This window comes from Periplaneta americana, chromosome 10 (genome assembly GCF_040183065.1).
Source record: "Periplaneta americana isolate PAMFEO1 chromosome 10, P.americana_PAMFEO1_priV1, whole genome shotgun sequence".
NCBI classification, from domain to species: Eukaryota; Metazoa; Arthropoda; class Insecta; order Blattodea; family Blattidae; genus Periplaneta; species Periplaneta americana.
Genome location: NC_091126.1, coordinates 109678425 through 109702329, shown reverse-complemented (window position 1 = coordinate 109702329; position 23905 = coordinate 109678425). Strand labels below are relative to the sequence as shown.

At 33.8% G+C, this 23905-nt stretch overlaps 1 protein-coding gene and 1 long non-coding RNA gene across 7 annotated transcripts in view; one reads left to right on the top strand and one right to left on the bottom strand.

Annotated features, from left to right (window-relative positions):
- SerRS (Seryl-tRNA synthetase) overlaps positions 1-22619 on the top strand; it is a 173688-nt gene extending 151069 nt beyond the window's left edge. For all 6 annotated transcript variants that reach the window (XM_069838017.1, XM_069838016.1, XM_069838021.1 and 3 more), the window contains 4 exons: positions 8693-8882; positions 21803-21900; positions 22111-22240; positions 22323-22619. In XM_069838017.1, the coding sequence (XP_069694118.1) occupies positions 8693-8882; positions 21803-21900; positions 22111-22240; positions 22323-22435 (531 nt within the window). In that variant the 3' untranslated portion in view covers positions 22436-22619. The remainder of the gene's footprint in view (positions 1-8692; positions 8883-21802; positions 21901-22110; positions 22241-22322) is intronic.
- On the bottom strand, positions 11383-16755 carry LOC138707948 (uncharacterized). Its single transcript, XR_011334471.1, has 5 exons — positions 15875-16755; positions 15058-15246; positions 13426-13534; positions 13127-13332; positions 11383-11884 (listed from the first exon to the last, which is right to left on the bottom strand). It is a non-coding gene; the product is annotated as an uncharacterized lncRNA (long non-coding RNA).
- Positions 22620-23905: the final 1286 nt, after the last annotated feature.

Below are 23905 nucleotides of genomic sequence, written 5' to 3'. Positions count from 1 at the left end.
ATTTTATTAAGCAACAGACTTTCCTTCAAATACATTTTTTGTCATTAAAAGATGTCATAAGCACTTGTATTATATATAGGCATGAACATCAATGTTAGTACATGTTATTTTACTTATTATTCTCTTAAAACAAAATGACATTTTGTATGAAAATGGCGTAGCTAGTCACTGTATTGTCAAATGTGCATACTTTTAGTGATTGGCCATGTGGTCTATCATTATAATATGCACTGGCCAATTGTATGAATTTAATGCAGGTGCAGAAAATATTCAAGATGCTTAAGCAACCCATAAAACCATATGACAGAGAGACAATGGAAAAAACCATTAGTGAAGTGCAATAACCCATACCTTACTAGCAACTTGTAGCTCAAATGTAGCTCCTGTGCTTCATCCTGACTCAATAGAAGAGATCCATTGTTATTCAAGATTTTCTGACACTTTGTAATGCCAATTTTTAAATATGGGAATTCCCAACTAAATATAAGTTACACATAGACTCAATGTGTCACGTCAATGACGAGTTATGTATCAAAGATAAAAATTTTCATGAAACTCATTTTTCTCATTAAGTTGTGTACATATTTATGTTGCCACCACAATGCAATGATTAATTTTAGGTACTTGGCGCTATAACCGAGGTCAAAAAGAAGTTATCTCTTGCCTGTTTTATGACTGCCATTATTTTTAGATGCATGAACAAAAAGTATTTAGTAATTGAAAAGAGTGTTTTTTTTTTTAATTACGTCTGACAATCAAAGTGGTCTTATATGGCACTAAACACAGGAATGCATTAATTTACTGAACATAAATCGAAATCTATATTCCTATCACACTTTCTTTTGAAATTTTATGCCCAGACAAAAACAATCGCATAGAAGAAGAATCTCTCCAGTGTGACAAATCTACTTTTAAAAAAGCCCACCAACCTCATGTGAAGAAATTATTAAGTAAGGTGTATTTCGTCCATTGTTAACATGAGACTCATTTTCAATGTCTCTTATATAATTGCTCTAATTTTGGTCTTTTTCCCTGTGAAAAGAAGCCCTTCTGCATCTAGAATATAATGGCAGTCTCTGCTCAGTTCGTGAAAAAATATCACATAGGCACTTACTGACTTGGTTGTTAACTTATTTTCACACAAAATCAGTAACCCACATGTGTAAACTGTGGAGGAGCACACTCAGAAAATTTTAAGGGTTGTAATTAGGAAAATAAATTATTACACTTCAGAACTGTTTTCCCCATTTCATGGGGGGGGGGGGGGGTTAAAATCATTTTACTCGTAAGAGAAATTGTCAAACTAGCTACGATATAAGACCTCTTTAGAGATGTCCAGAATAACAAACTACTGGTATATCATTAAATGGATAACTCCACTCTTTTACATATCATATGAATGTGTCATAGTAATCATTGACCAAAGATTCTAATTTTCGCATACTAATTTCACTCACAGTCTCTGAATTAGCTAAAAGCTTTTTCTCTTCCATTGTGTGGAAGTTGCTGGTCTTTCTATCACCTATGTTCATGATCGGAACTTTAAATTTTCATTGTACTTCTGCTCCCGAAATATGTTCAATGTCTTTATGACAGAGTTAAACAAATATTGAGTCTGGTTGTACAAAAATATAAGAAACAGCAATGAATTTTCAGTCAAATAAATGTTTTAACGTTGTTGGAAAATTTTTTTTTTTCTGGAAAGTAATAGGATTTTAGACCTGAATATACATCCATTAGTCTCTCAACAGCAGGGATCAATGAAAGCCAACTACAGTTTAGGTATGACCTAGTATTCTTTATATTAAACTACTACGAAGTCACACACCATATACATGTAAAAATGTTTAAATACTTTGCCCACAATTTGTTGATTATCCACAGGTAAACAGCAACTGCCTGTACAGCATTATGGAAATATGTGCTGCAAAACCCATGCCTCTTATGTTCCTCTTCGTCTTATTTTGAGTTTGTGTTACATATTATTCGTCATTTTTCCTTTTTGCTCCTCCAGAGATGCAGTTTGTGTTATCTGTTGAAAATGATGTTATTTCATCTATTAGCTGGCATCATCAAGTACCTGCATTTTGTGATTTGTTAGCATACCGGACATTTCAGTCATCAAGTTTGAGAGAGCTATGGAACAAAATAACGACTTAACACTGAATAGCCTTAATGTGCTTGTAATTAGCTGAGTCCACCATCTCACATATGTATTTTATTTCTGCAAGTTTTTCTTGAATTTGCGTATATGCTAATGAAGCAAGATCATTTACCAAACAAGTCCTTCTGTTATTTGCGTATATGCAAATGGAGGAAGAATATTTACCACTAATGCTTTTACCTTACTCTGAGCACAAGTAAACTTCGGTTCTATTGACTGGAAACTTTGATTGTGACACATTGTATGAAAATAAAATGTCTCCTCTCTGGCCGCGAGAACTGTTTCAATATCACCCATACATTATTGGTTAAATATGATTTAATTGTTTTGCTTGACACCCTAGCAGAATCTGCTTTTGTGTTCCTTAATATTAACATATTTTTGTGTATCATTTCATGGTCAATTGAAAATCAAGACTCAAACAACACAACATTTATCCTTGTCGTTTTTAGCATTAGTAAGAAAAGAAAATTCACATTTTAAAAGATCGGAAATCATGCAGCTACACATCGGGGGCATATTTCCACCACAACGCGTACTCTTACAACTTTCTTCTGTCAGATACTGTTTAACATTGAGATTTGAGAAGTTTAGGTGTTACGATAATCACATGATCACAAGGTGGACTCATTGATGTTTAACAACAAAACTGAAAGTGTGTTTTAATATATTACATTTGTAGCTGTATATACAGTAAGTTATATTAAAATAATTCACATGAACACTTATTTTCATTTTTGAAATATTTTACTGTCTTCAGTTTCCTTCTTATTGTTCATGTTTGCGTTGTCCATTGACTGAAATTATGTAATATGACAGATACCACTGCAACAATCTATAAACTACCAACATTTCTCTGTTTGAAGTAAGCTCATGAATTCATGAAATAATTGGCATAAATTAATTCAAATAAATAATAAATTAAAAATTCAACATTTTTAAAGAGTGGTACAGATGTTGATCTCACGAGAATATAGGCAGGAAATGGAACAAAGGTCTTAAAATCTGTACTGTCCTGCCAAAATTGGGATGTCTATGATCCCTATGCTAAGTTTTTTGGAGGACAATTCTCTTTCATTGCTTTAGGGAGCATGCATGCACCTCGGAACAGAGTGCTCTGGCGGGGTTTCAGTGCAAAACCCTGGTTTCGGTGTGTATAGAGCAAGTGCTATGCTAGACTGGGTGGTGCGGCTTCTTTCTTTCAAGTCTCGCATCATGTCGTAAATATTGTTTTGTGTTTGTGTAATGGAAGTTATAATTAAATATGGGTTTGAGTATACTGACTACATGAATAGCCATAAATCGATAGTGTAAAAAGCACAGCAATTAATTGAGAGCAGTCATGTTTTACAAGTTCGAGATAAACGAACTGCCACAAGAATTACAATTACTAGTTCTACCATATGGCAGAGAGACAAGTGTCAGCAAAAATTCTTGTATGGTAGTATGTTAATATTCTTACAAAATGTGTATTAAAAGTGCCATTGTTGTAAACAATTATTTATGATGTTTTGGATTTCTATTACAACTTGACAATCAACACACAACAACAGTATAAAATCTAAAATAATTACTTTATTGCGAAATTAGCAATGTATGAATTATGGAAAGAAAAGCTCTAATAAAGGTAATAAAAAAATTGTAACTCAGTTTAAACTATCTGAGCAATTTTTAGTTAATAAGTATCAGGTATTAAATATCGAGTTTGCCCAAACGGGTGTGCATTACATCCATAATGTGTATTTATTTAGTATTATATGTAGCAATAAAATATACTATACTCAGCACGTTTTGAACTGGCAGATCAAGGTCATGCACAAACGTACAAACCACTCATGAGTCACTGAACTGAACTGAACTGTGAACTGGAGCATTGGTAATCTTGACTGTCCCAGCTGACTTTGATTGAGGAGAATGATTCAGGATTGGGGGTAAGCACATGTGGCAAATGCAGTCCATTGCTTGACCTTGATCGGCCGGATCAAAATGCGCTGAGTATAAATATCAAAGGACCAGACTAGTGAAGTGTTTTTTGTGGAGTGTGGCATTGTACAGGATAGAAACATGGATATTACGATATTAGTTTTTATTTATGTTTACAATTTGGACTCTGTCACTTGTTAAGAATGAATAAATACTTTTTAAAAGTGACGTAGACTACTAAAACTGTTGAAAATAAAATTATACTTGAATACATATCGTCAGTATGAAATTACAGCAGCCAGGCTTATTCAACCACCTTTACCGCCATAAGCAAAGTTTTGCGTCTTTATTACAGGTGGCAGTAAATTTGCTAATACAGAAGTAACATAAATAAAGTCGTTGGTATAAGGAAACCGATCTTTTGGAATATGTTTCAACATTTTGAAATTCTTCACTCTCTGTATGCATCTGTCAGCATGAGTATGCACACTTGCTCCGACAGTTTTTAACATTTCATTTTCAGTAAATCTTGCGTTTTAAAGACAGGGTGGGGTAACTTACTAATGAATGAGGTAAAAGTGTGTTAATGCTTGGGAACCCTTTGTCTGCTGGCATTCCTTATTCCTCACTCAAAATATTCCCACTAAAATCACAAGCAAATTAGAAAATCGTTACTTCAACCTCAGATGCTGCTTGCTCATTGTCACTAGGGCGAGCATTTTTACTAGAATGTTTAATTCTTTTTATCGATCTTTAAATTGAGAAATATGAGGCACTCAGAAGCAAAGTGATCCAAGTGACATTTTTTTTTTTTAAATTGAGATAAGTGTATATTCTAAATCTTTAACGTCACTTCTGTTCAGAGGAAAAGTAGTATAAGTGCAGTTCCAGTCAGTGCTGCTCCATATTGGCCTTACACTTGTATTACAATGCATACAGAGTTTTGACTGAGATGCAAACTAATACAAGTGCGTTGTTTACATAGTGTTGTTGCGTTTCTTTCTGTTTATGAATAATTCATTTGCCACAATGGAGAGAGGTAACATATTACATATTCGAAACGCCTTTGTGGAAGACCTCCACACATTGAGCTGGACCAACTTTACAATAAGGATAATTTTTGCTAAGTGGAGCAACTTGCAATAGCTAAAGACATTCATCCAACCCATACACTACTCTTTATTTGATGACCTGAAGCATGAAGGATGGTCGTATAATAAGGATTGCAGGACATGGAAGAATGCGTGGAAGAGAAAGTTCAAGGAATACTCGCGGTAGGAGTCCTACAGATACACTTTATGACAGAAACATAGATGTTGCAGCAGAGAGAGATGCGACTTCTTCAGATGAGGCTAGTGATGTATTCAACCTATCAGACACTATGTATTAAAAAAGGATCTAAAAATACATTTCAAATTGCAAGCCTCATCCACATCTCAGATGTTATTCAAACTGTCAGATAATATCCTGGGTAATTTCTACAAAATAAACAAAGAAGAAATACCAGTCTATATTACAGACACACTTATTGTTAAAACTTCAGTTGTGAAATTCCTCCATGGAAATGGGTAATTCCAGAACATAGCATACAATTCCAGGAAATCATTCCAAAAAATATCATCCATACATTCTTAAGTTAGATGCCATGGAGCTACTCTGCAGCACATATAAGGATCATCTTCAAATTTATACAGATGAATCTCTAAACCCTGATGATGGGACATCAGGAGAAGGGTCTTATATTCCAAATATCAAGAAGTTACTTCATACCATGTTCATCCTCCTCCGTCTTGACACTGAATTGCTAGCTATTGATGCTGCTCTTCAGTGTGTTACTCAAGGAAGCTATATTTAATATAGTTAAATATGTACCCAACCTATACACACATAGAATTATTCCAATTCAGAAACAATAATTAAACTAAAAAAAAAAAAAAACTTCAAAACGAAATAACATTTCAATGGATACCTAGTCATTGTGGTATACCTGGAAATGAGAAAGTCAATAACGTTGCGAATTAGCCACATATTTGCTACCAAGACCTCTTCAAGTGATATCTCTATCCATTGCCTTTGCTTCAGTAAAATCTCATTTTATAAACTTATGGATCAACAATTGGCTCTCTTCTGACAAAGTAAAAATTTTACAGTCCGTTCAAAAGAAACCAAATGACCTGGAAATATACAAAAAATTGCCCAGACATGTTCAGACATTTTTAACAAGAGCCAGAACAGGTCACATTGTCACACATTTGTACCTACACTGATTTCACCTTTCTGATACTCCTACTTGTCTGTGGTGTAATAATTATGATGAAGATCTGGAACACGTATAGTTCTTCTATACTGTCCATCCATAAACCACAAGAGAAGTAAATTAAAATCATCAATACCAATTGCAGAAGACACAGCTCTGCAGTATATATTGACTACTCTGGCTACTAGCAACAGGCGTCTATAATGAACACCGTTCAAAATACCTCTCACTTCTCATGAAAAACAAAAACTGAATAGACTATAGTGGACTTTATGTTGTCAGCAAACAGCTGGATATGTTAAGAAGATTGGTTATACAGACACATTTTGTGTTATAATATGATAATCAGAAAGCTCAAGTGCTGTTAACACAGAAATGTTTCGATGTTGTAAGCAATGTTCTTGTACTTGTTTTAAATAATATACAAATACTGAAAACTGTTGCACTTATATTACTTATCCACAAAAATATTTTCGTGGCAAAATAATACAAGTGACTTTAGGAACCTATTTTATCCAAAATGTTTTAGAATAGATAATTTCTATTTAGAAGTTAAAAAATATAGGTACCAACATACACAACTGTAAATTTACAGCAACATAGTCCTGTAACAGATTTTTAAATTTCCTTTTCAACTTCAAAGTCATTTATCTCAAAACTTACTAAATGTCACTTGTATCACTTTGCTTCTGAGTGCCTCATATCTGATTATGTTTTTCGTTTTGTCTTGTAATTCTCTTCAAATACAAATGACACATATGATGGATGATTTTCAATATCATCATCATCATCATCATCATAATCATGGGAATGTTCTAGTGTAGCTAAGCCATATTTTACACCGAAAAAGTGATGTAGTGCTTGTTTGATTTGGGTTATAATTAATTATTATCCTTTAATTATTTGTAATCCAAACGCCAACCACCCACACATCTCCAATATTCCCCATAAAACACTGACATAAACACTGCATAAAAGAAATACTTTATTCTTCTCATTCCTAAAATCCACTTCCTCCATCTTGTCTGTTTTTCATGGACGATTATTAAGAAATGACTGAAATTTGATTTCAGTTCCCTCCATGTTTTGTGCTCTATTGTGGTAATTGTCTACACAATAATTCCGCTTTGATTTAGGCATTTTAACGTATTATTACTGCACATCTAAACCAATGACTCCATTGCTTTGTATGGTCGTTCATGGATAAAATCACCGAAGTTTTGTCACTTTATTTCGCATGCTCCCTATTCCATAATGTCTATTATTTTTCTTATTGTCGTCCTGGCTAGCACAATTGGTATAGTGCTGGCCTTCTATGCTCAAGGTTGCGGCTTTGATCCCGGCCCAGGTCGATGGCATTTAAGTGTGCTTAAATGCGACAGGCTCATATCAGTAGACTTACTGGCATGTAAAAGAACTCCTGCGGGACAAAATCCTGGCACACTGGCGACGCTGATAATATAACCTCGACTGTTGCGAGCGTCGTTAAATAAACCATATATTTTTTTCTTATTTATCATCATCATCATCATCATCGCCCTTGTCTTGTCTATAGATCCAACTGTCATGGATTCAATCCTGACCAAGTGTGATGGATTTTTTTTTTCAAACAGCTTCCTCCAGGAGGGAAGTAAAGTGTTGTACTAAGTTTTGCAACATATAAAATAATCTTAGGACATTTGATTGAATAATTCATAAGCAAAATTATTCTCAAATTTGATAAGACTTCATTATCACTTCCTGTTACCCTGGACTATGGAGTTCTCCCTTGTAATACATACCTCAGTAACATAGATGCTTATAAGATTCATGGCTCTTCAGAATATTCCGTTTTCCCTTCTGTCCGTTCTTCCTTCTCTTTCCATTGGCCTTCCATTCTTGTTCTCTCTTCCGTCCTCCCTGGGTATCGTGTAATCAGTTAAAAATGGAAATGTGAACCAGGAAGATCGTCGTCATCACAATCATTATCGTCTGTACAATATACCTCCCAATTTTTCACTAGGCATTATCTAAGACAGTAAAGTGATCTCTGTGTCTGTGGCACATTATCCTTTTTGGGGGAATAAATGAATGAATCATATTAGAAAAATCAATATCGGCCATTGAGTTGGAGGAATACATTTAAAAGACGATTGTAGAATATCAGTTATATTTTAGTCTATTTTCTTTATCTCAAGACTGATGTAGGCCTAGTAATTGAGGGAATGTTCATGACAGCGTTGATCCCAAAATGTCTTGTATCGGTAAGACCATTGTAAAATATCGTATTCTTGCAATACTTATTTACATGCAAATTAACTTTTGTCACACATTAAGTAGTAAAATTATTTATATGTTGGAATTTTTAGGTGGAACAGTTTTGTTTAACGTCCCCTCATGATAATAAATCATGGGAAATGATGGACGAAATGATTGATAATGCAGAGAAATTCTACCAAGCACTTGGTATTCCATATCGCATTGTCAATATAGTGTCTGGTGCTTTGAACCATGCAGCTGCGAAGAAGCTTGATTTGGAAGCATGGTTTCCAGGATCAGGTAAGCCATGATCTTTTACTCTTCCTTTCTCGAATAATTATCTGTCTATAAAGATAAAATGGTCATTAGCTGTAAACATCAATGATTGACTTTAGTAATTGAAAATCATTTAGTTTAATAAACTACGTAAGTTGCTTTACTCTCACAAGGGGGGGAAAAAAAAAATATATATATATATATATATATATATATATATATTACTTGGTTGCAGAGACTAAGAGAAAAGCAGATTTGCAGTCAAAGATCTGTCCAGGGCAGATGTATGTATGTATGTATGTTTGTATGTATGTATATAATGTATGTATGTATGTATTACTTGGTTATTTAACGATGCTGTATCAACTGCGTGTTTCTTTAGCATTGATGGGATTGGTGATAGCAAGGTAGTATTTGACGAGATGAGGATTCACCATAGATTACCTGACTTTTACCTTATGATTGGGGAAAACCTCGGAAAAACCCAACCAGGTGATAAGCCCAAGTGGGAATCGAACCCGCGCCTGAGTGCAACTCCAGACTGGTAGACAAGCGCCTTAGTCAATTGAGCTACACCAGTGACTAAGGAAAATATATATTGGTCATACAATACAAATTAGTTACAGGATTTCTAATGAGATACAGATCATCCCATTCCCAGCTTAGTTGCCTCATGAATGATGCCTTATTGGTTCAAAACTGTCTTCAGACAGTTGACTAAACAACAATTATATTTTTATTCAGGGGCGTATTTTGCGGGCTACCGGGGCTACCGGCGATAGCCCAAGGAAATTACAAAAGAAAAAGTTTATAATGTAACATAATGTAATAATTTTGTATTATTAGTTTTACCATAGTAATTAAAATTAAAGTAATTGTTAGATATATTTTGTGTAATAATAGGGTAAGCGGTAGCCCAAACCCTTCAACCAGTATACGCCACTGTTTTTATTTCATAATGAGTGACTATAGTCCATGAATTTACAGCTACATTACAATGTCGTTGTTGTTTTTGTTGTTGTTGTGGTAAAGAGACTGTCAGCAACTATGGCTAGATATTTGTGCTCTTGAACTGAAGTCCATAACTGACTAACATGACAGTGTCTCCTAAGTCAAGTGAATTTGGTTTACGGAACATTGATATATATTTGTACTCCAAGTCACTGGTCGAAGTTATATTTTTGTTTCATTTAGCTCATGTTACTCTGTTAGTAGGTTATGTTTAACCGTTGCCTACACTATAGTATTCAAGGCCTCTGCATTGCTGCGATAATTGAACTTAGATTTGACTCCATTGATGTAGTTGCAAATGCACTGATAGACGGCAGGCGATTACACCCTATTTATACATTGCTTTCAATGGTGTAGTTGTCAAATTAAATTGTACAACATAGCATAAATAAAATTAAGAATTTAAATAGTTATAACCAAGATATATCATTTTAAGTGCGATTTATGTGAAAAATTGCGTTACAATAAATTTTCTGTTCAAATTAATACTTTGTATGAGCTTACCTTCTGTCTACAGCTTCAGCACTTTCCTACTTAACGGCTTATAGGAAAAATGTTTTGAACGATAGTACTTGTCTGTCGCTCTTCTACCGATGTTATCTAACAAGGGATTCAGCAACTTGGTCAATAGAACAAGATACAACTTCTGTTGTTACACTTATTGCATGCTAGTTCCCTAAAAAACCTTGGTCGACAGTAATGTAGCAGAACTGATCTTATGCCTTTTCCTGACATCACTGATATGGGACTAGAACAAAAGTCAACAATAATAATCACTTGTGACACAAACGTTGGGCTTGGGTATACTCGGCACAACATATAGTGACGTACTAAAAATCCAAGATGGCCGTACTTCAGTTTTACCAACTTTGAATGTAAAGCACTAATATTAATTCTTTTCAATAAATTGAACAAATTGTCAGTGGAGAGCATTTAAAAATTGTGAATCAGAATAAAACAAACTCTGAAAAAAAGTAAAACAATTTATGCCACGAAAGATGGTATTATGTGCGGTAAATAAAATTTGAAGAACAATTTAAATGGTCATGTCTTAAAAAAAAAATTATTCTTAAAAATTACATTACATTCATCACTATTACTTTCCATTTCTTTTGCTGCACATATTCCTCTTTAATAGATATAGATACGTATGTATAAATATAATTAAAAAGTACAATGAGAAAAGTGAAATTTTATTTTTAACTAACCAAGTAATGAAAATTTAAAAATCATACTTACTTTTCACGACCAATCTCTATACAAAAAGAATTAAACTTTAATTTTTTATAATAAGGATTTGTTTCAACCAAATAATAATAATAATAATAATAATAATAATAATAATAATAATAATAATAATAATATTTATTAATACTATACACTTGAGCTACATTAGGCATTGCAGCCCGAAAGAGCAGTTATACAAAATATATCACAAAATTACGAGAGTTCATTGAGCACAATCACATTAATAAATGGTAAAATATATACAGCATGTAATAACAGGGTCTATATACAAATAGAAAGGACAACTTAAGTATTTTTATTATTTCAGGATTAATGGAAAAGGGTGATGTAATTATTATATTGTTGTATAACATTATGGAATGCTGACAAGTTGATGTATTGAATCAGCATTACACAATTCTAATATCCCGACTTTTGCCTCAGGACTAAGGGAATACTTCGACAAAGGACAGATTGCAAATAACTTTATTTTATTTCTTCATTATACAAATTTAACATAAATCACAGTTAGGCAACAACAAAAATACACAATGAACAATCAACTGTATTATTTTCTGTGTAACAGCACACTTGCTTTATTTTTCTGAAAAATACAAAGTGATATAAAAAGAAAATAACTATGGTTTTGGATAGACATATTATGTTTGCTCCAGCATTTGCATCAGCCATAATTCTTAAATTAGTCATTATATTACCAAATTTCCAGACGTCCTCTTCCTTAACCAACCTCTTGATAATGTTTGGTGGCATCATGGGATCCTTTGAGACTAAAAGAAAGACAGAATTTGATTTAACACAGAAATTGTCAATGTTAAAAGGGGATCTGTGCATGTTTAATATAAGAAAGTAATTACACATAGCCCCATTTAACAATAACTGAATTAATTTTTAGTAGAATTATAGTGGGCATTATGGTGACAACACTGGACTGGACAATTAATCATGTAAATATCAGTAGAAAAAGGGGGGAGGAATTAAAACTAAAATAAAAAATATATTATGTTGTACACAGAGTGAAAATTAATACTGCATAAATAACATTGTACCGGTATCTAAAATATGACATCAGGCTTTGAAACAGAAATGTTGAAAATAAGCCAAACTTTCAGTTCAATCTAGCTCAAGGATCTGGCAAGTTTTGTAGCAAAATACCACCCTCACAGAATTCTTTGCTTTTGAAGGTACACAAATCTAACTATACCATATTTCGTGAAAAAAATAGTGGTACTGATATAAGACATCATATTATCAGACACTTTCACTTTCCTCTGAATTAATGGTGGCCTCTGATATGCCTGTCTAGCTGGAAGTCATTGTGCAAAATGTTAACCCTCATGGCATGGATGTCAGAGAGGTTGGTGTATCTGAGAGACCAATGAAATAAGCCTCACTGGCTTCTTGGAACACCACGATAGCTAATCCCTGGAAGGGAAACTCTATCGTTAAGTCCTAAGCAACATAAAAAAAACAACTTGAATTTATCAATGATGAGATCGTCTAGCATCCTTATATTTGAATGTACAGCAATCTATCTGTAGGCACGTCATATTTTGTTAAAAAAAATAGTGGGTTTTGATATGAGGTGTCTGATCATCAGAGATATTTTCACTTTTCTTAAATTAGTGGTGGCCTCTGATGCACCTGTCCTGCTGTATGTCGTGCAAAATGGTAACCCTCATGGCCTGGATGGTGGAGAGGTTGGTGTATCGAAAACCAGCCTCCTATGACACACCTTGGGCAATGATTGTGTTGATAAATTGGCCTACACAACTCGCTTTATATGGCTGAATGACAAATAGTCAATTAACCACCATTGGGGGGGGGGATTACTTATGAATTACTTACATTTAGAGAATCACCTTTCCAAGTGTCGTTTATTCCTGTTTGCATTGTCTGGCAATGGTAACCCCATTCTGTTTCAGTCATGTCTACAAAATTCACATTTAAACATAAATAATGCAATTTAACATCACAGTTCATTACTCAGATTCTACAGAAATTATATTTACCATTAACTGATCTCGTCTCCTTTTGTTGTGGGTTTGTATTCTGCAATTTTATTGTGGTAGAAAGCATTATCCATAACAATAATCGAGGGACCTAAATTTCTCAACCCAACAATAAGCTACCTTTCCACCCACTTCTGGATTGTATTCATGGCACCATAGTAATCTTGGCCAGTCTTCAAATTGGATGCAAAAAGTTAAATCTGCATCTATAAAAGAGACAAGATATTTAGATTCTTGATAGAACACATAATAAAAGTTACTACACTATATATAGTTTAATAGTATTGTAGTTACATTACCAGGTTCCAGCTTGTACAATGACCAGTCTTCCTTCCACAGCAGGTCGATGCATAACTCCTTGAACCTTACCACCAACGATACTGGTTTGCTCCATGAATGTGTTGCAGTCTATGAAATATACATGGAATTAATAATGTTACAACATTTATTCCCTTTACTATCTTAAAATATTGTAATAAAGCATGCCATTCATAAAAATCCACGTTTCATCCAGAAAAACAACAGACTTTGGACCCTCACTTTTCATATTTCTCACATATTCTTTTAAAATTAATATTTTTACTTTCTCTTACTAATGTGAGATTGCCCTCTTTTTTCAATTTAAACCACATTTCCTTCAAAATTGTCCTTAATGACGAACGTGATCCTTCAAATGAAGTATGTATCATAGTTTGCTGTTACATGGCCCAGTACCAGCATGGCTGTTACTCTTTTTCCTGAACAGGAATGAAAATAGTGCCGGTAGTGGTAAATAAGAAGTAATTATAAGAGTAAAGTCTACAGTCTTTTAACTTATTAAAATTAAAAAAAAAAAATGTTACTGCCATAATTTTCTTCATCTCGATTCGGTCTATTATATACATATCTTGCAATGACTTCCTTGGAAAAATTATCTGATGCCAGTTATAGATTGTGGATATTTCTTGTTTTTCCCTGGTGTAGACAGCATATGCCTCTTTTCAGATTTGGTAATAATTATTTCTACTTCATTCTATGAATGCTGTGATAAAAGTATGGAGATTATATATTTTATTTATAGTATTTACTTACAAATGGCTTTTATGGAACCCAGAGGTTTTTGCTGTCCTCACATAAGCCCACCATTCGTCCCTATCCTGAACAATATTAATCCAGTCCCTAGCATCATATTCCACCTCCCTCAAAATATTATCCTCCCATCTACGTCTCGGCCTCTCCAAAGGTTTTCAAACTAACTCTATATGCATTTATGGACTCACTCATTCGTGCTACATACCCTGCCCACATCAAACGTCTGGATTTAATGTTAGATGAAGAATATAATGCTTGCAGTTGTGCGTTGTGTAACTTTCTCCATTTTCCTGTAACTTCATCCCTCTTAGTCCCAAATATTTTCCTAAGAACTTTACACTCTAATACCCTTAACCTCTGTTCCCCTCTCAAAGTGAGAGTCCAATTTAATGCTTCTTATACATACATGCCTGTGGTGTAACAATATCTGGAACAAGTAAACATATAATAAGCTCCTTTTTAATTATTCCTATAGCCTTAAAGATTATGGTAATACATTGAAGTACTTGGGACAATAATAAAAATATTCTTCTGCGTTATTGAATACATATTTTTTTTTACTTAATTTCTAACAAGAATATTTTTATACATACGAAAGGTTATCAGTGATGGGACTTTACTTTATTTGGGACTTGTATTTCTAAGTAAGCTTAAAATTTTTCAAAATTTAGTTGCATGTAAACTCAACCACATGCATTAGTTTATCATGAAGTTGCATTAGATTAGGTTACAGAAAAGTCTTCGTATGTTAAATTATGTGAAAATATTTTTTAACACACTATCATGGATGCATCCTTATGGAATAAGATCTGTACTGATCCTGTCAAATATTATCTATAAAAACAGGTAGGCCTACTTACAAGAGATTTGCAATTCTTGCCATTAGAACCGCTTTGGTTTGACAGATATCTTCCTATTCTGCTTCAGCCTTCAATTGTCTGTACATATTAACCACTGCTTATTGTAAGCTGCTCTGTAACGAAAGTATTTTCTTTCCTGATGTAGGCCTATAAGTTCTTCAGACTCTTTCCTTCTGGACATGTTATAACCTTAAAATAAAGTGATTATTGCATTTTAAAATATGAACTACAATTAACCTAACTTCAACCTTGATTTTATTCACTTTCATTAGACTGAATATTTGTAAGGTTATGTAAAATTATATTACGTAATTCTCCAAAATAACTGCACCATAGGAGACACCGTTTTCCTTTGTTCCACTGACTTCTGTGAGATGATAACACATGGTTTTAATTTGGAGCTATAAATACTTTCAACATAAAAGTCATTTGATACCTGTATATTCTAATGGATAGTTGGAAGTTTTTATAACAGCAAACTAATAAACCACGTGTTTATCACTATATACATCTCTCATAAGCCAGTGAAACATGCCTTCTTTGATGTAGCTTCTCTGGATAATACCGTATATTATGATAAAAATGTAATTGTTATATCATATAATTTATTTTTATATGGATAATGTTTTAAAGTTAAAATAATGCTCTTACCTCAGCAGAATCATCTGTAGGCCTAATTATAAATTTCACTATTCTAGAATATAAGTATGCCTATCTTAATACATACTAAATAACAGTGAATCTTAATACAACACAACATTCTAATATGTTAATTTATTGTAATATTGCAATGTAATGCTCCACAATTTCTACTTACCTAGAAACATACAATACCGGTAGTTCTGATAATAACAATAATTGCACCACAGAGTTGTATTATGTGATGTGATGGAAATAGTAACTTCACGTACAACTCGCAATTCCCGGAATATATTATATATATTATAATCGCGATATAAAATACACGCACAATATTACGTTTGAATAAATCTAGTGAATTTTAAATAGAGTAGCAGGTAGGCCTGAATAATAATTCCAAGTGTACCAACATAAGAACTACAAAATGACTAACTATCATGATATCTAGAACATGCGGGTGTTGAAGTAAGTGTTGCCAGTAGTGAAGTGAACCTGGGGGCTGCAAAAACACTAGATTTCAGCTGGTGATCACGTAATGGGGGAAAAATGTTGAAGTTGCACCTTAGTACCTCAAGATATGCTGTGCCGACAATATCTTAGTCCTCCTCTGTCCTGAGTTTTTATCAGCATATTCAGAGGCGCATTACTAGCAACTGTTGTGATTTTGTTTAGACATGTATCACAGGTCGTGTTTTCTTCAGCCACTCTCGCAAGGTAACCACATACAAAAGAAATAGATGCAGATTTCAATGACACAGGAGAAGCTGAAAAAAAGGAGAAAAGTTAAGAATTGAGTTACTGTAAGCCTATGTGTAAATAAGTGTAGTCTACACATAACATAAAATTTAATAACATTAATACAAATTTTATTTACCAATTAGGGGACGATCTAGCATCTTCATCACAGAATCTGGCAACTGAATCTCCGTTAGTTGTGATGAACCTGGTGCTGTAAGGGTCACTTGCTCTGAAGTTACTTTTTCATTTGCTTCCACACTTCCATGCACAGATGCTCTTATGATTCCTGTTTTTAATGTGGTCTCTATAGCATGTATCCAAGAACGAGCATCCATCATATCGTTGAAGCCTCCTAATTGTCTGAGGTGACTGAAAAATAACTCTTATGTCGTCACTGGAAAAATTACGCTTCAGAACATAGTGGAAACCCATGTTTAACAAATAGTGTATGCAGGTAACAGTTGACTGAGTAGTGATGAACAGGGCATTGTATGTTTCTGAACTGAACATCTCTTGTCTGATTAGCCCTTCCCTTTGAATTTGCGCCACATACGGCAGAAATGTATCTGTGAGCCATTGGAGACGTTCATCACTAAGTGAAAAAAAGTGCAACTTGTCCTCATTGCGAAAACTGTAGGTCTGTGTTGGATTGCATACGTCGTGATTGTCAAAGCACTTTTTTATCATTCTCATGAACTTGATAGTTGCTTGTAGGCTCTCCTTTTCACCGAAGCGTTCGCCTTGAACAGAACTGCAAGTTTCAAGTACAGGTATGACAGAATCTGAGAATAATAATTTCGCACATTTGACATTCATTTTCTCAAGATTGGATGGGTATACCATTTTCCTTGACAAGCAATGAACTGGAGTGAAAATCATGTTAGTACCAGCACTTTGCAGTTTGTACAGTGTCTTCACATGCTTTCCAGTAATTTCCCTTCCATCTTCACGAAACGATTTCTCCAGGAACTGAGATCGCACGTTTTTTATGATGTGACTTTGATCGAAGCTGAGAAATAACTTGCTGCTTTCATCCAAAGGGTGTTGTGTTTCTGGTGCAGTATTACCACCACACATTTTTTCATACAACGAAATATTTACTTTACAATTATCTGTCACAATCCGCAAGATTGAAAATCCTGTTTCTTCAACAGCTGCAATCACTTTTACTGTTTTCTTGTATAATTGGGTACTGTCCAGATTAAAACAGAAAAAGAATGCCACAGGAATTCATTCTTTGTTGAGAGACCTCTGAATATGAAACAGAGTAATCTGTTTCCTAATTCTTTGCTGCCTTCATTTGCCTGTTCATCAAACAGTTCGTTCCTCCCATGAAATTGGTCTAGTTGCCTGTCATATTGAAGTTTGGGTTGAATAGCCATCTCATCTATAATGAGGGAACCAAATTTCTCTTGTTCTGTGTTAAGATTTTCTACTTCAATTTTTAATCTCTCTCTAATGTCCTGGGTAATGCCTGTCTGTCTGGAGGATAAGCCAATATATTTCTTAAGGGTACTTCTGTGAGGTAAGTGCAAAATATTCATTGATTTGATAAACTCATATTCTTTAGGAGAACTGTTGTGCCAGAGAACACAAAGTTTTAACAAATCCTCAGTATACTTATTTTTTTTCTTTCCAAAAGTTCTTAGTTGTTCCAACAGGAATGTTGCTAGTGAGCTAGCAGCTAATAAAGAATTATATACCTTTTCCTTCTCTGCAAATGATTTTTAATTTTTTTTCTTGAGCCTTGCAGACAACTTGGCACATTTTGTCCTTAGTTCAGTTACGATTTTAGTTTTTCTCCTTAGGGCTCGTGACAAAGTATTTTTGTTTTTATTTAAGACTGTTTTGTTGTTCAAATTACGGACAGTATTCCTATCAATATCAACTTGGATGGCTACAGAAACCTGGTTTTCGTCACATGCTAATTCTGGATCTGGCCCTGTTGGTTCTGGTTCTGAACTTGACTCCAAAATTCGGCTTGTTTTCGGAAAAGCAGAACCATAATTTCTTTTAGCCGCGACATTACATTTGCGAATGCCTTTGTCGTTTCCTTGAAGATATGATGGATAACCTTGAAAAGTGGTTGGGATGAAATTTGGAAGGAGTCGCCTGTTTTTAGTGGAAATACTAAAACAGGTTATGTCAAAATGTGAACTGCACACTACAGATCTTTTTGAAGGTTGCCACAAACTACTTTTGTTTAGATCTTGCCGTGATATTGATTTAACCCATTTTTTCACACAAATCAACATTTGATGGAAATTGATGGAAAGTGATGTCAGTTCCATTTTTATCTTCACTTTTACAAAAGGGTATGCAACAGTAAACTGTTATGAATCGAAGTGTAGATTAGATTATTAATGCCATAATCTGAAAACAATAAGACACAGGTATTCTCTATCTAGGGTTCTAGTCCCCCTCATCAGAAATCTTAATTCACACCCTGGATAAAACTGCGCTATCATATACACTTACCTTTTATAAATCATAATTACATTGCCTTATATTTAAAAAAAATTCAGTGCACACACGAAAAACTTTTGACAAGCTTTTTCCCGCTTTATCTAAACCAAAATCACAATTAATGCCCCAATTCCCCTATACAACCAATGTAAATTCGGAGTAAATAATGGTGTAATTGACTGACAACTAGCGGCGGAGTTGGAACTACTACGACTGTAATGACCCGCAGACGACGATACAGAGGCCTTATATAATAGCGTAGGCAACGGTTTAACAGTACAGTACATGCTACTTATTGTGATCATTTTGGATTGCTGCTAATCTAATAACATTAATTGAATGAAAACAATGACCGAAAGAAGTTTTTTTCAGTTTTCAAAATTACTTATTCATACAAACAAGCTTATTCACTAAATAAAGTACAGTCTTATATAAAACTAGAAGACAGTAGTATAGTATGACCACTTAAATAATTCGTTTGTTGTTAATCTTTCATTAAAATTAGGTAGGCTTCTACTGCAATACAATATAAAATAGCAAGAATAAGTTATATTACCTGCACTTAAATAAATCATATATTCTTGTTTGTCTTTGACTAAAATCAATTAGACTTGCAATGTAATACAATATATTCGCAAAACTGGAAGACAAAATTATATTATCAGCACTTAATAAATCATCTGCTAATCATGCGTTCATTTGTACACAGTATTTTCCCATTTTTTCTATTGGTGGAACCATCAAAATCTTTTCCCATTTTCTTAGTAAGTTTCTCATCTTTTTGTCACATGAGAGGCCTTTCAACACGAACCTAGTGTTAAAGCTGATTACCTGTCTTTCCCACTATGATTCTGCTTTCCTTTGACGCTTATAGGATACCATATTGTATCGATTTTTTAACAGCTTGCACAGAAGGGCCTGTGAAATTTGTAACTGCACTGCTGCATTTCGTTGACTCATTTTTGGTAATTTGTCATAACATTCAATAATTGAAAGTTTATCTTCAGCGTTTAAGTCTTTACATTTATTTTCCAAATTTGCCATAGTTTCACTGTGTCAATAAGACTGCCACAAATAAAAAACTGAAGCTATACTGTTGGTATGTTTGGTTTTACAGCTGTTAGCACACAATTTGAAAAAGAGAAAACTACCATAGCTTCCATCATGTTTTTAGGGTGTTAGAGAGAGGAGGCGAATGTGACTGCATTGTGTTTCAATCACCTCTATCCCTCTCTCTTTCTTGAAATTTGTGCAACCGAGACAATATGCACTTTAGTGCTTGAGAGGAAAAACTACTCTCTTCAAATGGTGATGTCAGGTGTAGTTCCTGGGTAGCTCTGTCGGTAGAGGGTTTGTGTACTAAGCAAAAGGTCCCAGGATTGTTACCCAGCCCTGGAACAATTTTTTTTCTTGAAATTATTTAAGTTGCTTCACAGGGAGCTATACCTGAAAGCCAGATTTGCATAACAAATCAATCTTCTCATATCCATATAATTGTGCAGGGGAATAGCAGAGTCTGCCCTTAAACTTCAAAATACCAGTAAAATATAAGTGTTACTTCTGTTACTGTATTGAAATAATAATAATAATAATAATAATAATAATAATAATAATAATAATAATAGGCCAAATAATTAAAAATCCTTGCATTTTGTTAAGTTTCAATACTCTGTAATGCATTGTGGCTGTCGGCAAATTACTCTTTCTCACTTTTGGCTCTCAAGTAATTTCTAGTGAGTACCACTGCTCTATGGAAATCTCGGACTTCATGTAACATGAATAAACTGCCATTTTTGAAAGAATCTATAAAATTGTGATGTTAGCAATGGACCAAAATGAGTTCTGTTTTCACTGAAAAACTTTCCAGGAACTCCATGACAAGAGAATATTGATTTCAAGTGGCTAATAAGTTCTGCCTCTTTTACACTATTAAGTTTTACGACCTCTGGAAAGTGAGAGTAGAAATCATTGACTAATAGGTACCATTTTGCTTTTAATTTAAATAAGTCTGTTTCAATATTTTACCATGGTCTTTGTGGGAGTTCTGATGATATCAAGGGCTCATGTCAATTATAATTCTCACTCTTTGATACATTCCCTACAGTTATTTATCAGTGATTCAATTGCCTTGAAATAACTGATCACAATACTGCTTTACATACACACTCCCTGCACTTTTGATTCCTAGGTTTCCATAATGAATTTTAACTAGTATATCTTTGCACAAGCTTGATGGTATCCATATTCTAGATCTCTTCAAAAGCAGGCCATCTTCCACGACTATTTCTCAACGATGCTGCCAATATTCTGTCAGATCTGTTGAAGTATGAAATTTTGGTGGCCATCCATTTGGAGAGAACTGAATTAACTTTTGAAAATTGTCGTCCTTGTTTTCATCGAACCTAATTTTTTCCATTCATTTATCTGTTGCTGGGAAAATAGAGATTAACATGCCTTGTGTGCATATTCCCAGCTGGGAGCTGAATGGAGACTGCAATTTTCATTCTCTGTGATAGTGGATGAAATTGTTTTTTGTGAAATAAATTATGATTTGAATTGTTTTTGTTCTGTAGTGATGAGGCTCAACTTATTAGTTTTCTGTTTTGCATTCCAGTATGATCGAAAAATGTCATTCTGTTGCTGGTTTCTTTTGTTATAATTATTAACACAGAAGTGGAATTTCTGACAAAATCAAACCAGATATCAATGAATTGAGATTGTTAATGTGTCATGACAAGTAGAAAAGGGAAGAAGAAAAGGACGTAGTCACACCAAATACTGAAGCCACATTAAAAAATACGCTAAAGAAAAAATCTGAACTTAAATATTGGAACTAAACTGGTATTAGGACATTATCTATTTAAAAGAACATGAGACATGAAGGCACTTTCTTTTCTTACAGGTGCTTTCAGGGAGTTGGTATCGTGCAGCAACTGTCTTGATTACCAGGCAAGACGATTATTGGTACGATATGGGCAGACCAAGAAAATGAATGCCCAAGTAAGGACAAAAATTATTGGTTTTATCCAACTGAATATAATTTTCTTCATCACTGTCAAATCAATAAAAATTCCATTCAAGTGATTGAAATGCTTCTATTCATCAGATGTGTCCATATTGAAGCATTGTGATATTGAGATTAGTTATAGAGAACTTCATTATCTGCTAAGCAAATGTAAAATGAACATGTGTTATTCCCTTTTGTTTCAGACTGATTATGTTCATATGTTAAATGCCACGATGTGTGCTACAACAAGAGTGATTTGTGCCTTATTGGAGGTTTATCAAACAGAATCGTGCATTAAGGTCCCATCTGCTCTGAAGCCATATATGCCACCAGGTAGATTTTATTATTTAGTTGTACATTAAAACAGGTGATATGAATCAGAATATGCCATTTGTCTTATATGTGTGTTAAACAGCTTTTCAGGAAGAAATTCCGTATTTGAAACCAGCTCCCATCCATGAAGCTGAGACAAAGAAACAGAAACGTCAACGAGAGGGTATGAAAAAAAAGGGAGTTGAGGAAGAATGATAAACTTCGAATTGTTAATACATTGACATTGATGTTAATAAGGAAATTGTGAATAATTACAAAGATATGGTAATTAATAAAAGACACTTTATACCTGCCACTTTTGGAGTTAAGCTATATCTTCTTTAAATTGTAAACAAGAGATAAAACTGCAATAAAAATATTGGTTATCGGTTTTTAATAATTATTTACATTATTGCACTGAATGGTGTATATCAGTTTTCTGAGAGAGCAGAAAGAACACTTACAATGTTGCATTTCTTTTGTTTGTCAATGATCATAGTTGAAGTGAGAAAATTGAATTTTAAGATAAGCTACTAAGGTTTCCAAAGATTTAACCCTTACTTGGACAGAAGAATATTTATGAAGAATGCAGCTTCGTATACCTTATAGGAAAATTGATTTTAGTCCTATCAAGTTACTGAATATCTAAATCATTCATTGAATATGAAGATGATGATGATGATGATGATGATTATCAGTTACTTAATACTGTATTTAAATACTTCAGTGAATATGTTAATAATAATAATAGTAATAATAATAATAATAATAATAATAATAATAATAATAATAATAATAAACAACATAGGATATATGTTCCACTCCTGTTTACTTTATTTTTATTTGCTTCACATGTGTCAAACATAAATATCTAATACTTTAGAGCTCTCATTCACTTATTTATGTAGAGGAGACTGGAGGTATTTGATACACAGGGATATATGATATGGCCTGATCATTAGCATTACTGATCTGTGATTCATAGTTCCTAATAATCACTTGTTGGTTTATTGTCATTTGTAGCAAGTGTGCAGTTGAAGAATCTGATCTAGAGCTGGAATTTCAATCCTGACTGATCAAAGTAAGTGTTATGTAAAATATTCCTCATCATTTTTCAATAATATGGATAAGATTGATCAATAATTATTTTGTAGGATTGCAATCTGTATATCTTTATGTAATTATGTCTGGCACCCGTGAGACCTTGATTGGTCTAATTCCTTTTCGAATAAGATTATGTGTTCCATTATGTGTTCCATGGGAATGTATGATACAAGTGAACAGGGGATATGTGATACGTGTATCAGTCATCCCTGTGTGAAACTGCTTTTGCATTCATTATCTCCTCCCACAAACATACGAAGACCATGGATGTCTGAAGAAAAATAAAGAAGGTAAACGTGCGAATACTAGTAGAGTAAGTGGACAGCTTCAAATACTTGGGGTGTACTATAAGCAGTAACATGAGCTGCTGTCAGGAAGTCAAAAGAAGGCCAGCAAAGGCAAAAGAAGCTTTTAATAGAAAAAGGAGCATCTTCTGCGGACCTCTGGAAAAAGAACTAAGAAAGAGACTAGTGAAGTGCTTTGTGTGGAGTATGGCATTGTATGGAGCAGAAACGTGAACATTACGATGAAGTGAAGAGAAGCATTTGAAATGTGGATATGGAGAAGAATGGAGCATGTAAA